Source organism: Drosophila sulfurigaster, chromosome 2R (genome assembly GCF_023558435.1).
Source record: "Drosophila sulfurigaster albostrigata strain 15112-1811.04 chromosome 2R, ASM2355843v2, whole genome shotgun sequence".
In the NCBI taxonomy this organism is placed as follows: domain Eukaryota; kingdom Metazoa; phylum Arthropoda; class Insecta; order Diptera; family Drosophilidae; genus Drosophila; species Drosophila sulfurigaster.
In genome coordinates this window covers 18064216-18082680 of record NC_084882.1, presented here as the reverse complement: position 1 = coordinate 18082680, position 18465 = coordinate 18064216, and the positions used below count along the sequence as shown (strand labels likewise).

General features: G+C 38.6%; 1 protein-coding gene across 1 annotated transcript; it reads left to right on the top strand.

Moving 5' to 3' along the window:
• The first annotated feature begins 2007 nt into the window (after positions 1–2007).
• Positions 2008–4316, top strand: LOC133838688 (homeobox protein bagpipe). The gene is made up of 2 exons (XM_062269872.1): positions 2008–3254; positions 3357–4316. Exons 1-2 carry the CDS (start codon positions 2759–2761, stop codon positions 4121–4123), a joined length of 1263 nt encoding a protein of 420 aa, XP_062125856.1. The 5' UTR covers positions 2008–2758; the 3' UTR covers positions 4124–4316.
• The last annotated feature ends 14149 nt before the right edge of the window (positions 4317–18465 follow it).

Here is an 18465-nt window from a genome sequence, read left to right as displayed (position 1 = left end):
ACAAGCAGTGTATTGTGGAAGCAAGCAGAGCAAAAGAGGCAATTTGAAGTTTATATTTATATTTTGAATATGAAACGAAAATTAGATGGAATATTAAAAAATATTTTGTATTCTGAGATTTTATGAAAATAAAAAAAATATTTAATAAAACTTTAAAAAATATTTGACAATTAACCCTGCTGTTTACAACTTTTATTTTTTGCACATTGAGTTAATAAAGTATTAGTTGGTAAATCGATAAGGATAAGTTCAGTAAAGGAATAGTGCTTAACAAACACAAACACGGCGAGAAACACTTGCTAGAATCAATCACAAGCCAACTGTGCAATCTTCAGGTATCAAATTTCAAAACATTGCCATCAACAAAATACCCCAAAGATATGAGCGAAGCGCGCAATGAATGATAATGTAAAGCAAAGCAAACAATTGAAGTGGTTTTTGATAAACCATTAAAGCGAATTTAATACCACAATGCCACACACAAAAACAATATTGTCCACTGGGTGATGGTGATGGGCAAGTGCTCATCAGGGTGGTGAGTGCTGGAAAATCAAACAATGCGATGGAATCAAGGAACTGTTCTAGTTAATTGAAAATGTCTATTCATCATTCGGATGCGGATGTGATGAAGTCGCTGTAATCGAATACCTGTTTGGCCAAAGTAGAAATGCCCTATAAACTATTTAAGGATAATCGCATCAGCAGTCACAACCAAATAGAATTAACAAGGCAACAGACGGAACGCGTGGCAAGCATCATTACATCATCATTCTAATTACCCAAGTATTATTGAAATGCATTCAAATGAAAATATAATATAACGAGTCGTGTCAATGCGAAGGCAATGCAAACCACCCCGCAACGTATCACTTTGTGTGCACTTCAATATTGGTTACTTTGCTACTCAGTTCTGACCGCAAAAAATAAAATACAATGCTACAAGCACGACAACAAAAAGAAAGAACAAAATAAAAAATAGTGTGTGCAATAAGCTGATGTTGCCACCCGCTTCGCTTCCTTTGTTGCAAAAGGGCTCACTCGGGCTGACTTCAGTGCCCGCGGCCAAGTTGAGGGTGAGATGGCATTAAGAGTCATTGAATTGGCAATAAAAAGATTATAGCCCGAAGGTGTGAAGTGTTGCAGAGAAGCAGCAACCCAACGCTGCTTGCTGCTTGCTGCTAGCATGTGTTTGTTTCTGTTTTTTTATGTGCGCGTCTAGCAGCACACTCAGCATCTCACTCAATCTGGCAAGGCTGGCGAGAGAACGCAGCTGTGAGCGCGCAGCCATTTTGCCGTCGCTTTAACAAACAACCAATCAGCGAGCAGCGTGAGTAAGATGCTCAGCCAATGGCTGGCGTTGGCGTTGGAAAAACACTCAATATTTAAGATTATTGTACTGAGCACACATTTTAGATCATGTGAAAAGACTTCTAATATAGTTAACAATACAACAAGTATAAAGCAAAAATGTGTTTCAATCAAAATCTATAAATATTAAGTAAATTTGATTAAGAATCAATAGTTTTAAATATAAAGAAAATATCTGCAAATATTAATAGCTTTAAATGTAAATAAAAATGTATTTTAATATTAATTGCTCTAAATATCAAGTAAATATATAATAATTACATATCAAGAGAGAACAGCTAAAAAATATTGTTTAGGTGTTTCTAGGAGTAACATTCTTATACTTTTGTAAATTTTCACTTAATAAATAAATTTGTAAAATATTGTAATTCGGAATTATGTAGCCAGCATAAAATATGTATTTAAAAATAATTTTAAAAATATACAAAAATATATAAAGCTCTTATTAGAAAGTGAAAAATGTATTAAATCAATTGTCAAATCATATATTTTGCTAAAATTGGATAGAACCTTTGATAATCTACATTTAATGTAAATTGACCAACTACAAGTTCATATTTTCTATTATTATTCGTTGTGTTAAACATTCAACATGTTAAACATCTACATTTTTATTTACTTTAATCGACTAGAAGTAATGCTTTCATAATTTATTGTGTATTACATTTGATATTCTACACTTTTATTTACTTTCAGAGCAGTATTTTTTAATAAAGAGCTGTTCTGCATAATTTGTAAACTAAACACAACTTTAGTGTAAACAAATGCCCTGAAGATGCAAACTGTACCTAGTTGTTGGTATTCAAATCCCAGCTCACATCGATTACCCAACAGTTAGTGAGCTATAAACAATAAACAGGATGCACACACTTCCAAAAATAACGCTAGGTTTAAACAAAAAGCCAGACTGTGATTAGGACGAAATGTTTACACACTCGTTCGACTCACTTGAGAGCAACTCAAACGCTCTTGGAGCGTCGCTAGCAACAACAAGGAACCATGAACGACCAATAGGCAGAAGCAGAGGCCAGCCCATAGCCAAGTGGCTCAAACGAAAAAGAGAAGAGCAGCGAAAGGCAGTCAGTAGTGCATTATTAAAAATAGCAGCAGAATCCACCACCAGGCGAGTCGAGGGCGCACCACTTGAGTGCCATATGCGAGAGCACTCCGTGAGTGATTCTACATTCTAGAGAAGAGTACGAACAGTACGCCGGGGATCGGCGCAGTTATTTAAAGAGCACACGGAGCGTACGGTCACAGCGCATTCGTGACTCAGCCTTCGAGACGTGAGCAACCAGAAAATCGAACGCAAGTGAATTGTGAAAAAAGTGTGTTCCACAAATCATACATATATCCATAATAACTATATATTAAAAGCAAATTTACAAAAATGCTAAATATGGAGAGTGCGAGTGCGGGCGCGGCAATCGCAGCGGGATTGAGCAAATCGCTGACCACACCGTTTTCCATCAACGATATCTTAACGCGCAGCAAACCGTTGCATGCCACAGCGGCACAGCGACGCGTGTCCAGCGTGGACTTGGACTGTGAACCAGAGATCGTTGGCCAGGAGCGTGCTGGTTCGAAGTCTCCAACGCCTCCGACGCCGCTTTGTTGTCGCGATCTCAGCATCTACAAGCTGGCCCAGGAGAACAGCTCTAATCCCGGCCAGCAAGCAAGCTATTTGCAGTATTATGCAGCTGCTGCGGCGATGGATAACAACAATCAGGGCGCAACTTCAAACTCCAGCTCCGGCTCAAGTCTGCCCGTTGAGTACATGCAACGCAAATTGGGCTACTTTGGCGCCGCTTTGTCCGCCGCTGCCTCCTCCTCCTCCATCTCCGGTCCGCTCGACATGCGACGCTGCAATGCCAGCAATGACTCCGGTAAGTCTGTCTGCAGAATTAATGCACAATAAACACCCTCAATCTATTGTGTTATTTGCCTTTGTGCTAACTTTTTCGAAATTTGCTTTTATTCATTTACAGACTGCGATTCGCCGCCGCCATTGAGCAGCTCTCCCTCCTCCTGCACTGCGGGTGGCTATGGACGCACCACCTCCTCGCCGCTCTCCCACGACGACAGTCTGAGTGGCGGAGCGTTGAGTCGCAAGAAGCGTTCGCGTGCCGCCTTCAGCCACGCCCAGGTCTTTGAGCTGGAGCGTCGCTTTGCCCAACAGCGTTATCTCTCCGGCCCGGAGCGCAGTGAGATGGCCAAAACGTTGCGTCTGACCGAGACACAGGTGAAGATCTGGTTCCAGAATCGTCGCTACAAAACGAAGCGCAAGCAAATCCAACAGCACGAAGCTGCTTTACTCTCGGCCACCAAACGTGTGCCCGTCCAGGTCTTGGTCCGTGAGGATGGCACCACAGCTTATGCCCATATGACTCCGGGTGGAGCTGCTGCCGCCGCTGCAGCGGCTGCTTATCCACATGGTCTCGATCCGGCGCTGCTCAACATCTACAGGCATCAGCTGCAGTTGGCCTATGGCGGTTTGCCACTGCCCCAAATGCATTTTCCCTACTTCTATCCGCATCCAAAGGTGCCCCAGCCAATTCCACCGCCCAGCCAACAGCAGACGCCGCACTCGGCGAGCTTTGTGACCGGCTCCTCGGCATCCTCATCGCCAGTGCGCCAACAACGCAGTCCCTGCCCAAGTCCAACCCCGGGTCTGAACGTGATGAGCATCGAGAGCGGAGCCGAGAGCAATCATTCGGCAGCCGAGGATTGTGAGGAGAATGTGGAAATTGATTAGAGCTCGAGCGGGTTGTGGAAGGAGTTTTGGCTTTGTGATAGCTTTAGTGGAAGGTTCTTAGTGTTTATGTGTTAGCATCGCCATGAGGAGATGGGATCCATTCCCATCGGAAGGCTAATAGCTTTAGTAGCTCTAAGTTGTAGTTATATTCGTCTGTAATTCTATGTTAATATCGCAACTTAAATAAATGATACCAAGAAAATAATTTACTTTTCGTGTGTTGGTTTTATTGACTTGGAAAGATTTCAACAGTCATTTCTGATTTGAAAACAAAAACCCACAGGTTTTGCGGAAATCTCATTAACAATAATTAGCGGGAATTTTGCTTGTTATTTTAATGACAAATCTATTTCCTGTCCAAAGCATTTCTATTTATAACAGGTATGAATTAAGAATGAGTAAAGGATTGTATCTTATTATATTATATATAAACTACAAATTTAATGTGTCGAGAGAGGCAAAGTTCTATCTAATATTCTAAACTTTGGCGAAAGAAATTTGAAATCATGTTTTTCTTTTCCGTGCAGCTTCAATTAATTTGAAATGAATCGCTAAATTTTTGCTGATTTTTAAGAGATAAATATAATATTAATTTTGGTATTGACCATTGGATGTTGTTTTATGTCAAAGTTGAATTGGTTGGTGGTTTTTTTGTGACACTTATGATTATGATAAACTCTGAAAACTTTTTGGGCTGTGCTAAAAGAAAAGTGTCTGATCAACAAAAAGTGCTTTTAATCGTAAACCAAACACCACAGAAAAAGTGACCCAAAAGAGGAATATCCATCTCCTGTTTACTAGAAGATTTTTCTCTGTATTTATCTATTTGGGACTTATTATTAAAATGATTTTTGTATTACATTTTTGGGATATGCATAAATCCTATAAGTGTCATAGGGGAAAGATAATTGATAAATATTTATAAGAATTAAGCCTATTTATTATTCATACCTCATCTCTGTAAACATTATTTGACAAATTCTTTATGTAACTATTTCTGTGTTATGTATCAATTTCATTGATTTCTTGTTGCCATGCTCGTGGTTATAAAAGTATGTGTAGATGATCTCATTTTGCAATTGAGCTTCGTTTGGTGTATTCAAACTATACTTCAGAACTGACAGACGGATCAAGCGGAAAGTGCCTCAAGATCCGTTCCACTGAAGTGCCAATGTGTGTGGCCTGCGTTTTGCAAAGATACTTGCAATGATGAGAACGACTACGACGACGACGACGATGACGATGGTGATGCCCACTCAATGTCGGCATCGAAGTGCTTCAATGTGTCATTCCCAGACGGGCGCTGTGACCGCTGACCCACAAACACTGATTGCACTGAGCAGCACAGACAGATGCAGACGACAGTTCGCAATTGGCTTTTGCACAACGAGGATCGATCGAGGACGAGAGTTGTTCGAGTCCTTAGGCGCACAGCTGGTGGCTGACGACAGCAAGGATATGGCTCAAGTGCCGGACGGCGACAAATTCAACACGGCCCACACGATGTGTGTTCATGTTTATAAACAAACAAACAAACGAACACGATCAACCGAAACAAATATGTATGTGGCTGGGAACAATTGCATGATCATCGACCACTTGAGACGGTAGTCTGTCTAGCTTAGTAACAACAATGTTTCTCGTATTACAAATTGCCATTAAATGATCAGTACTAAATTATTGCTCCTCTCTCTCTCTCTGGGCACCCCTTTCTCTAGACTTTTGCTGGGGCGTGCGACTGGCAACTGTATAAACAACGCACCACGGGATGCTCCTCATTAGATCCTACTCCATATATTAGTGCCTTGCGGCTTGTGGCCGCATTTTCTAGCTATGCTATGTTAAAAGCCAAAAGCGAAAGATGACAAATTTGGGACACTAAAATCAATTGACAGTTGTAATTACTTGTGTCAATAAGCGTTGTCTGCGAGTCCCAGTGTGTGTGTAAATATCTATATACTGTATGTGTATTTGTATATGTTAAACTGTGGGGCGTTCGACCTCTTGCCATAATTTATTTTTTGCGCTAGCACAGGAAGTGCTCCACGCAAATTAAAACAAAAATATATAGAATGACAGTCGACATACAAATAATGCTAACTAAGCATCTGTATTAAAAGGCGAGTGGTGAAGAAGTACTATATCAACTGACGATCAAGAAACTATGGGTAAATTTTTAATTATTGCGGTGACTATTTGCTACTATTTTTTGATATGTTAAATTGATAAAACAATATAACAATATGGTAATATTTGTAATGTAATAATTTGAACTAAGAGAATATTAAATTAAATCAAGTACAATTTTAAATTTCTTCTTCACTATTCATGCAATATATATGTACATATATATATTCTGTATTTCAAATAACTGAGTTAAATTATTCAATAAATATTAATATATCAGTTTTGACTACTACGTGTAAGTTATTGGACTATTCGTAAATATTTAATCACTAAGAGGAAATAATAAATTAGGCCTTAAAAATGAATACGTTTAATAAAGCAAAGTAAAGCATTTTTCGGAGTTTCTAACATATGTTTCTTGTGAGGTAACTGGAAGGAATGGAATATATGCCACAAAATGAATTTTTGTATTGCCTTCAAGTAATGGAAAATATGCCACTAAATGAATTTTTGTATTATCATACATATGTTTTGTTTGAAAGTTTTAAATATTCTTACGAAATCGGTGATTTGATTTAAAAAATCAGTATTCATATTTATTGTTAATTTAACTTACGCTTCCTAACTTTACATCCTAAGTACGCATTGTCAAGCATCTTCTACTGCTGCTGCAGAGTTTAAAATGCCATGCGGCATGTGACGCAGTTTTAATACAAGCAGCTCTCTTTTGCTCTTATTCTCTCGTATCCTGCGCTCAGCGGCGTCGCTACTAATTTGTTTATATTGCTGTCGTTTATGATATGTTTAGGCATCCCTTTTTTTACGACTCGTTAACATGCCGCTTTACAGTGTCAGCGGCAGCTACTTGAGTGCAATCCTTTTAACAGACCGCGCCCAAGGATCCATTGCCTGCTGTTTTAATATGCAAATTAGTCACGGTCACAAGTGGCGTATGCGTAATATTTGAACTGCAATTAGTCGTCGCCTGTCAACACGTCGCGACGTTGCTGACGTTGCCGCGACCTCCTCTTCGATCATTGCGAGCCGCCATCAGTAAATTGGCATAAACAAATTTGTGTGTGCATTTTGCGCTATTTGCTTAAACATTTTTGGGGCCTGCATTCTTAAGCGGCCATTGAGAGTGCATTTAATGGCAAATGGCCGCAGTTTTTGCGCAAAAATCAAAAGCAAAAACATTACAACGAACCCTGGAACGGAACAGAACAGAACGGACAGATTAAAGTATAAACAAAATGCACTTGCGCCGGCTGAAAATGTTCACTTATTGTAAAATGCATTTGGTTTTTGTTTTAGCCCATTTGCATGCACTTTGCTTTAGCGTTTTTAGCGTTGTTGTCTCATCGTTCACTTGATTCCCATTCATATTTCCATTCCCCTTACCCCATACCCCTTCTTCTCGATGCTCTGCTGTTGCACCCGTTCGCATTCTGTTGAGCGTTGCTGCGTCGGCGTCTGTTGCACACATGTGCGCCAGCCATAAAAGGAGCATCAGCGTCATGAGATTGAGCATGAGGATGAGGAGATTGCTTCGACCTGACACTTCGATTTGCAGCTACCGCTCTGCGCATTTGTTATTACTATTGTTCTCGCTCTCTTGCTTGTTCTCGTTCTCGTTGTTGTTGTTGTTTGGTGTTGGTGTTGCTGTTGTTGTTGCACGTGTTGTTCCTAGGCGGGCTTGTTTATGCAACAGCCTAACTTCTTGGTAGAAATAACTCTACGACAAATTCATCAAGTTAGTGCAGTCACTCCAGCTGATACTCTTTCCCAACTCAAGGATAGGATGAATATTTCAATAATGAAAATGCTAATGATAATGATTTTACTTATGAGTATCATCATAGAATACTAATACAAATTATAATGCTTAAACTAAGACTAATTGAAGTTTTTATTGTTAATGTTAAAAGCAAATGGAATCATATTATATATATCATATAATTTCAATACGTATAATGTTAATACTTTAAGAATATCGTGATGCAATGATAACTAATAATAATGCTAATGCTAATATTGATGCCAAAACTAACGCTATTACTACTATTATAATACAAGTACTAAAGCTAATACGAATGTTAATGACAATTTAAACACCAATGCTAATGCCATTACTAATAATAAAATCAATTCTAATGTGATATCTAATGCAAATTCTAATGATAGTTCTAAGACTAATGACATTATAATATCAATGAAAATTTCAATGATAATACTAATACTAATGCCATTACTAATGATATTTTTAATATTAATACTAATGCTAATGATAACTCTAATACTAATACTAATGCAAATGCTAATGCTAATGCTAATGCCAATAATAATATTATTATACTTATTAATAATATTGCTATTGATAAATCCTATACTTTTGTAATGGTAATTACAATAATGAAAATTATAATTCGAAGTCAAATAATATTACTTCTAATTCCTCTTAAATCTAATAGAGTACTTCCTTTATAGAGCATACAAGTAGCTGCCTTAATTCAGTCTTCCACTATTTCTCTCTTGTTGTGTTATTGAAGTTGTGCTCTTGATTTTATGAGATCGACGACCACGGACAGGAGAAATGGCTGGAGAGTTGAGTTTGCGATTGGTTCGGGGGCAAACGACATTGCCTAATTGCCTTCTTGGTACTACACACACAGTATATGAGCTATGAGGGGTTGGGCAGAGATGTGTGCAGTGCATCAGTTCGACAGGAGGAGGATGGATGGATATGAGTAAATGAAACGTTTCGCCCCCGAAATCTGTAAACAAACACACAAAAGCAAAGTACAATGATGCGCTGGATCTATTTATGTTTATTTTGTTTTGAAAATTGTGCGTTTAATTTATAGTTAATTGTTTTTCAGCTTTTCATTAACCAACCAAAGCGACCAACCGAAAACCGACCAAGCGAAACGGCAAAAAGGCAAACGGACTGACTGTGTGCGGTCCCCGACGAAATTTTCATGGGAAACACGCCTATGAAATAATAATACTCGTACCAATTGTTGTTGATGATGATGCTATTTGCGCAAGTTGTTGATGGTGGTGCACCCACACGGAGTCCCCTCTCTCTCTCTCTCTTCCCTCCCCCTGGTTACTCGTGCTCCATGTGCGCCGCCCAGTAGGCAAACTAACAGCTCTCGCCCTCGTTGGACAAAATGGCCACCCACCTCAATCTCAATTTCAATTTGAATCTCAACCTCAACCTCAACGCGCGGCTGCCGTCGGCAGCTGTTGAAATCATCTTTGCGCAATGTGGCCAATCCTCATCCCCCCTTCCTCCCCCTCCCCCTGAATGGGGCACTCCTTTGCTTATTTGGCTTGAAATAAAAAAGCATTTAAACGATTTCGGCAGCTTCAACAGCTTCATATACTATGTTATGTTATGTATGTTGGATAGATAGAGAGACAGAGAGTGAAAAATTAGAATGATAAATGTTTTGGTTTTTGTGATTTTGTTTATTGTTCAAATTTCGCCTAAAAAAATTTCAAATTTTACCGCATGTATAAAACGAATTTTTTTATAGGCAGCCATTCAAATCGGCGAATGTTGAGTTGATCCTAGCTAAATACAAATAGTCAATGTTGTTGTTGTTGCTGTTGTTGTTGCTGTTGCTGTTTAGCGAGCTGTTTAGATAAAAATTTGTGGTATAGCCGTCCAAGAGAGAAGCAGACACATGTGCCATTGTGCCATTGAGGCAACTTAATTAGCATTTTTAATGGAGCTGCCGACTCGTCGTAATGCTCGACAATTAAAGACATGGCCAAGACACAACACAACACAACACAACACAACGCAATCCAAGAACATGGCATGGCCAACCAAAGATTTCATTGGAAGTGCGCGTGAGATTTGTTAAATTTGTCTGTGTGTGTGTTGCATCATTCGATATATTTTATTAGAGCTTATCAGCTGCCAGAGCGCTGCTAACAACCCAGTAAAAGCACTTGAAATATCACCAACGCACCAAGCAACTATCGATCAATTCGATCTCTCCTTCTCGTCACTATATTTGGCAATGTAAAGTGGAAAAAAACCTGCAAGAAAAACACTACTAATAAAAAAATAACAAACAGACATCCCGAAAAGAAACATTGGAAATAGTCATATACGTAATTGCCAATGAATCAGTTTCCTTTTATATGCTTTTATGCGATGATGCTGGCGATTCAGGGCAGAGGAATTTCTTTTTTTTTGCCCCATGCTTAACACCTTTGAGGCACTTTGGACTGCTTAAACAACTGACGATCTCTGTTGTTTTTATATATTTCGTTATTTGGAAAATCGTAAAAAAGCAAAGCGCTTAAAGTCTGTTTAAGTGTTCATTGTTTAGTGTAAACAAACGTAAATGGAAAGTTTGTACAGTAAAGCGTGTCTATAATGGCTAGGTGAGAACGTTTTCATAGGATCAACTTGAGTTGTTTTCAAATAAATAATCATTAGAATATATGTACGCTTTGGGTAAATATTAAAATTAAAAAATATGTAAGTCGTCAAGTTAAATTTGTCAAAATAATCAGAGAATATTAATAATAGAAATTTTCCTCACTAGTATTTCCTCCACTGACTGCATTTATTTATTGCCTCATCCTTCAGCCTGTTACCAATTGTTCTTCTGCATGTATGCCAATAATTTTCAAATCCCTACAACTCTCCTCCAAAGCACAGGCTAATTGAAATCTTAACACAAGAATTAACTTGAATTCAAATATTAAGCTACGCATAAATCAACTGTGTGAGAATCTTCGAGAAGTCCTTTTTCTTTTTCATTTTTTGGGCAACTTCTTAACGCTTCGTTAGTCTCTTGGCCTTGGTCTTGGGTTTCGTACTAAGTAAGGAGGGCAATTTAAGATTCAAATGAATTCCGCCCACATTTTCATAGTGTCATCTCTGTATTTTTTTTCATAATCATTAAACGATAAATTTAGTTGAATTTTTTATTTTCTTCCATTGCCTGTTAGACTGCCTGTCTTTCAGGTGGCAGGGGCTGGGGGTTGTCACGCCCACTGGCAGCAGCCATTAGTAGCAATTTTCAATTTCCTTTCTGATGAAGCACATGGCAAGAGAGCAAATTACATGGCACACAGGACAAGATGATGAGCTGACATGGCCCATTCCACACAGTTTATCTGTGACTACTTCTTCTTTTTATACCCGCTACCCATAGGGTAGAAGGGTATTATAACTTTGTGCCGACAGGAAATGTATGTAACAGGTAGAAGGAGGCATCTCCGACCCTATAAAGTATATATATTCTTGATCAGCGTCAACAGCCGAGACGATCTAGCCATGTCCGTCTGTCCGTCTGTGTGTCTGTGTGTCTGTGTGTCTGTCCGTCTGTCCGTCCGTCCGTATGAACACCTAGATCTCAGAGACTATAAGAGATAGAGATATAATTTTTTTTCGACAGCATTTGTTATGTTTGCACGCAGATCAAGTTTGTTTCAAATTTTGCCACGCCCACTTCCGCCCCGCAAATCAAAAAATCGAATAACAAGCGTAATTTTAAAGCTAAAGCTGCGAATTTTGGTATATACAATAATTACTATAGTAGTTATGATTTCTGAAAATTTGGTTGCGATCAGATAAAAATTGTCGAAGTTATTAAAGAAATACTTTTGTATGGTCAAAAACGCCTACTTACTAGGGCTCTTAGTTGCTTTGGCTGACAATCTGGCACATTGTGCCGTCTATGGTATATTTTGAATCTGTATCGATATACCAAATATACCATTTGGTATATTTTTAGTATATTTGCAGTATATTCGGTATATTTTGAGAATAATACCCCAAAATATATTGTTTTTAATCAAATTGGGTAGCGGGTATCTCACAGTCGAGTACACTCGACTGTAGCTTTCTTACTTGTTTTCTTTTTTTTTTTTGTTGGCTGCTTCCATCTTCAGGTTGTGCTTAGAGTTCTGGCACACGTACGCAATTGTCCTGAGTCGATGCGAAAAGAACATTTTCTTGCAATTTTCACGGCGACGGCGCAAATGAACAGCCATTATGTGGATCTCAAGTGAAAGCAGCGTCTGAAGTGAATTTGTAACGAGCCGGAGAAGTCGTGAAGAAGCTGTGAAAAGCGTCCAAAAACGTCGAATGTCGCAAGTCGCAAGTCGACGACCAACTCAGTGCGTTGCAGTGAGTTATCCCATTTATCCTTGCCAGCCAAAGGACATGCTTCAATTGAATAAGAAGAAAATTACACTTAAACGCTGCGCCGTGTCGACAACTACAACACAGAGAACACAAGAGTTCAGCAGGTTGAGAAAGCAGAAGGAGAGAAGATGAAGCAGCTTCATGGGGTCAGCAATTGTTGCGCGTCCTTTGATTGAATTGCCATTCATTAAATGGCCGATTAAAGTGCTGAAATAACATAATTTGAATTACTATATGAACTATCTACTACATTCTTTTGTGATGTGCATAAATTCATTCTTTCGCTGCTTTCATAATTAACCATTTCACTTGAGAACCGCTCAATGAACTTCGCTTCGCACTTTAATGCCAGGCGTTGTGTGTTTACAGCGCCAGAAGACATTCCAGCCAACGACAAATAAGCCCCAAATGAAGTTTATTTGCTCAAGCCGTTGACAGACAAACAGTTTGCCGCCTCCTTCCATACTCGCATAGCACTCATACGCAGTGTGCGCCATCTGCATTAACATATCATTAGACTATGTTGCTTCTTTTCTTCTTGCTGCTGTACGTGTGTCCGTATCCGTGTTCATGCCGCTGTTTGTCTGTTTATCTGCGCTTTTGTTTACAATACAGCGTAATCATGTGTTACTAATACCAATAATAAAGGCAATGGGCAATCCTAACCCTAACGCCGCATGAACTTTCCTTCAGCTCCCATCTGCCTAGAAGGGGAAAATGGAAAATGCTGCCTCTGCTCTGCCTCTGTCTCTGCCGTCGCACCCACTTCAATGTCAGTTCGTGCATGCATAATGAGTTGAACTGAACTGCAGAGGCGTCTGCTCCACAAATCCAAAACGTGTCGCACTTGCATCAAGTGCACTTCTAGAGCCAGTCGACTGCCGATAAACAACATTTGCTGCGCACTTGCAGGAAACAACTGTCTCTCTTCTGCAGTTTTTCTGTTTATATTTAATTGCCATTTAAGTTGGCATTTTGGCGGTCTACTTTTCGTTGATTTGCTAAGCCCTCACTTAACCACAATTCGATTCTATTGAGCAATTCCAATTCAGTATGTTGAAATCCATTTAAGTTTATGATGAATATGCTTCACTGACCTAACAGAATTTTACGTATTTTTATTCGGCTAAGAGCTTCCAATTTTCTGTATTTTTTTTTTGGCTAATTTCTTAAGAACACTTGGAATGGCACTCTGGCGCCTTAAGTAGCCTTTGTCCATATACGCTATACGCTATATAAGCTAAAGCATCGAATTCATTAAATACTTAAGTGGACGACTCAAGTGCCAAAGTTTAAGTGTTGGGGTTATGATTGCAAAAATATAATAACAACAACAGCGGGCTGCAATAATTGATGGCAATTTGATTTCACATATGGCAAGGAAGTGTTCTTTATGAATATAAAGTATACAAAATTAAATATAAATAAAAAATCGAGTCAGTTACTAGTACATACTTATGTAAAACTATATGTACCCTTTGCGTAATATTAAAAAAAACATATTATTATTGATATTTTATTGAAATAACGAATACAATTCCTTATTGCATGAAGATAACACAGTCTTTATGCTGTTTTTTCTATGATTGTTAACATAATTTAAGCTAAGTTGTTATTTATTAAATTTAATTATATTATTTGCTGGGATTTCAGATAGAAGTTGGTCTGGTGTAGAAATTTCAAAGTATGTACATATTTGTTTTATGTATCTGCAGTTATTGGCGATGTGTTTTAGAGTATCAGTGTGGAATTCTTGCAGTAAAAAAATATGTACTTAGGCTGCTCTTGCGTCAACTGCATCAAGAATTACTTACTAATATGTTGCATTTTTAAGAACAGTCTAAATTATTACAAAATCCATATCAAAATAATAGCATCATAATTATGAACTTGCTGCTAAAGTATTGTGATTTTTCAAATGCAATTGTAATTTATAAATTCAAATAATTTAATTTAAAGCCTTTTTAAAAATTGTACTTATACGTTTTGTTACAAATCTTGCAGATTTATTAAAACTTCTGTCTAAACAATATTGGAACTCGAAATATGAATTAAATACTTCATCTATAGAATAACTTCTATAGTGAGTGTTTTAATCTGCATAACAAATTATAAATAATGATTTAAAATGTAATTTGAAAATTCCACAAAATTGAAAGTATAGTAAATATATTTTAAAAATATTTTCACCCCTAAAATTGTTTTTTTTTGATTTGATGTGTCTACGTAATTTTTAAATACACAATTTTAATGCCATTTCAATTTTTGACAATTTAATAAAGAATGACAAAGAAGTTTTGGGATTAGTTGAGTCATTTGTATAAATAACTTTTTTATTCGTATATTTTTTAATAATAATACAACTCTTATTCTGCATGACTGAATTAAACTATTTTTAACTAATTATTGCAGAATTAATTGTATTAAATCAATAACTAAAATAATCATGTAATATTATTATATTTACTATATAACTAAATTTGTCTGTAAGTATTCATATTTTGAACAACATCAGCTCTTAGCAACATAAGCTATTTATCTTAACATTAACACACATGTAAAAAAATTGCTTAGATTTCGGGATTGATTTTATTATCAACTTCCCAGACGTATTAGGCGGAACATTAGGAAATCGTAAATAAATCATGGGCATTTGTGTGAATCAAATATTTGTTTGCCGGTCGCTGTAAAAAATTGCCACCCACATGGGACGCGAAGCGAGATACTTTTGCCTGTGTAAAGCACCGCCCAATGGCCACTGACCAGTGGGGTAATAGTTCCATGTATTGTTCGATGTGTGAGCGTGAGTGTGTGTGTGTGTGCATATTTTTAAAATGCAATAAAACTCAACGCGCCAATTTGTAGGCAATTAAATTTTATTCTCTTGTTGGAATTTTGATTTGGACTCGGATCGCGATTGCGATTACGATCACAGCGACTGCGACTGCGACTCTGACGTCCGGATTCCGTTTGGTGGCAAATGATCATTGAATCCGAATCGTTTGCTCATGATGATCGATAGCTGCCATTGGTCTTATTGTTGTTTACATTGTCATATTTGTGTGTGTGTGTGTGTTTTTATTGTTCTTATTGTTGTTGTTACTGTTGTTGTTGCTCTCGCATGTTCCGCCAATTTGCCATATTTTCATAGGCAATTCGTCGAGCGTCGAGTCTTTATTTGTTGCCACATGCCCGCTGCAATGATACTTTGTTTATTAGCCCAAATTAGCCAAATAAATGCAACAGCTTTTTGCGGTAAATCATTTGCACAGATTGGGATCGAAAACCTTGGAAAAGTTATTTAGAGAGAAAGAGAAGAGATCGAACGTTCTCAAGTGGAGTCAAGTATGTGCATTGCACATTTCTAATCTCTGATCAGTTGCGGTATCAGTATCCCAACTGCTCGACTGCAAAATGTAGCAATAAATATTTGTGCTCCAAGTGTTCCATCAAATTGAAGCTTTTAAGTCTTTGGACTGAAGTGCTTGTGTTCTAATTTCGCATTGGGGCAGGCCACAAAATGAGAAGAAAATGCGCAATTAGCCGCTATTACATTAATAATACGCGTACTTGTCTACTACACAATATTCCAATAATAATTGAATTGAATCTCTTGCTGTGTTCGGTAAATGGAAAATCAAACAAAAAACGTATTGAGAATTCAATGAAATGAAATGAAATGAAATGAAAAGCGCACATTGGCCAAAGTGAATCGCCAGCACTTAAGAGCTTAAAAGTACGTTTAGCAAAAGCAGAGCAAATAGACTTCTCTCTCTCTCTCTGTGTCGATCTCCTCTCCTCCCTCCATTGACCTTCAGTTGGCGCCGCTTGCGACGGTGGCAGGCAATTGGAAACCGTCGACAGCGACAACAAACTGATCATGTAATCATGCGTGTGGCATTTGTTTACAAATCACGCCTGCGCCTGCGCCTTTGGCTACTTGTATCCTGCTCCAGACAGGACTCGAGCCACTTGACGCTGAGACACTGATCAGCGCGCAGTGAAATATGTGTGAATGTTTTTGGTCCTGCGCGAGTCAAGTGGCCAACGTCAGTCACTCGTCCTGTGGCAGACATTAATTGCTTCAATATTTTGACCAAATATACAAGTCAAGTGTTTGAGTTCCCTTTGCTAACTTGTGCGGTCGCTGAGGTGTCCATGGAGCTGTCCAATTGGCAAGCTGCCGCCAGGACGTGTGTCTAGACAACGTTTGGTTTATTTTGATTTGCGCCACAGGACATGACAATTGCAACATAACATAACATATTATGCTGTATTAGTTGGCAATCGCTTTGTCGCCCCTGAGTGGCAGTCGCGACTGTCAGCGGCAACTGGCAACTGGAGCTAACGCGACCACACACAAGACGCAAATAACCCAAACCATACTTCAAATAAGCAAAGCGCACAACAACAACAAACACACAGGCATGAAGTTGACTCGCTGGCAACCACATTTAATGCACTCCAAGTCGAGTTAGTTACTCGCTGTCCCCAGTTCATGGCATCATACATAGATCCCCATCAGGTGTGCGGTGGCGTTGACTTTGTGGCACACTCGCTCCCCCTCTCTCTCCCTCCGTTAAAAGCGCAAATTGTTTATGCTACTTTGTGAGCAATAAAAGCGCCGGCAGCCGTTGTGGGTGGTCGCTCCCAGCATATTGTATGATGCGATCGCTGGTGAATGCTGCTTTTGTTTAGTATGTTCTCTGCTTATGGTTTATGTAAATGTAAATGCCGTTGTCGTTGTTGTTGTCGTTGTCGTTGTCGTTGTCAGTGTGCCGCGTGCTAATCACCGGCAACTCTTCAAAGTCGCTCGTGTGGAATTGATCCAGAGCATTGTGTTTGCTCAACAGGATAAAGGATGAAGCATGTGAATGTGTGTTGCGCAACTTTGCCACTGTGGCAATTAGAACTGTCTCTGTGAGAGCTGTGGCAATAATTGAATTGATTTCTGGTGAAAGCAGCCACTTGTAAGTGTCCGTGGGGGGGGAATAGGTTGAAGTCTATCTCCATTGTTGGAGTGGCAGTCGCATAATTGTGACTTAATTGTGTCATTATAATGTGCTATCTCCATACACACATATGGTATGGAGTATGCATGGCCTGGGAAAGAGTTAAAGGGTAATTCGGCCCACTCAAGTCAAGTGCGGCTTTGAGCCCATTAACGCTGATCTTTGGCTGGAGTTGAAGTTTGTTGACCTTTGTCGCTGTTTAGCTGATAAAGTGCAATGAGAACTTTGGCTTCTTGTAGTTGTAATGCAGTGATGATTTTGATTTATGGCAGCATAACTCGAGACGTTTTGCTTATTGTTTCTAGGTGCATCTATTTATTTTCATTTGTCAATAAAATCGACATCATTCGCATTTTGATTTGCGCAACACATCAACAAGCAATGAAAACAAATCGCTCGCAAATCATTTCGCAAATTTGCCAATTTCATATTTACGTCTTCATAATTTGCACTCAGTTTTTGCAGTTTTACGAAATTATGCGCGACTCGCCATCAATTTGGATTCGCATTCAGATTGATTTCTATTTTCGTTGTCCAGCAGGGCTGCTCGGTCTAGAACAAAAAGCGTACGAAGAAGCGCTAACAGACTTGTTTATATGATTAGAAATTATGAATGGGTTCATTTTTAAATAAGGAACAGAAAAAATCACAATGACTCGCATGCTTTTAAAACCAGGTCAAATACTGTGCTCATTAACAGATATTTTAAGTAAAAATTGAAGTATACTGCAGAACTCAATACAATTTAAATGAATCGATTATGCTTAAGGATTGTGTCTATGCTAAGCACGGTTGGAATCCACAATATGGATTCCATTTTTAGCTAGTACACCAACCCGTGTGGCACTGCACTGCTTAATCCAAGCAGTACGCTGCACTGCTTGTTGGGAACTGGGGGTAGCCATGACAGAAACCATCATGTATGGTGAATTCACATTACCAGTATTTAGTCTAGGCACCAACCATTATTTTCTGCGCTGCTTAATAAGAACATCTTTACAAGCAGTGTAAATCATGATAATCGC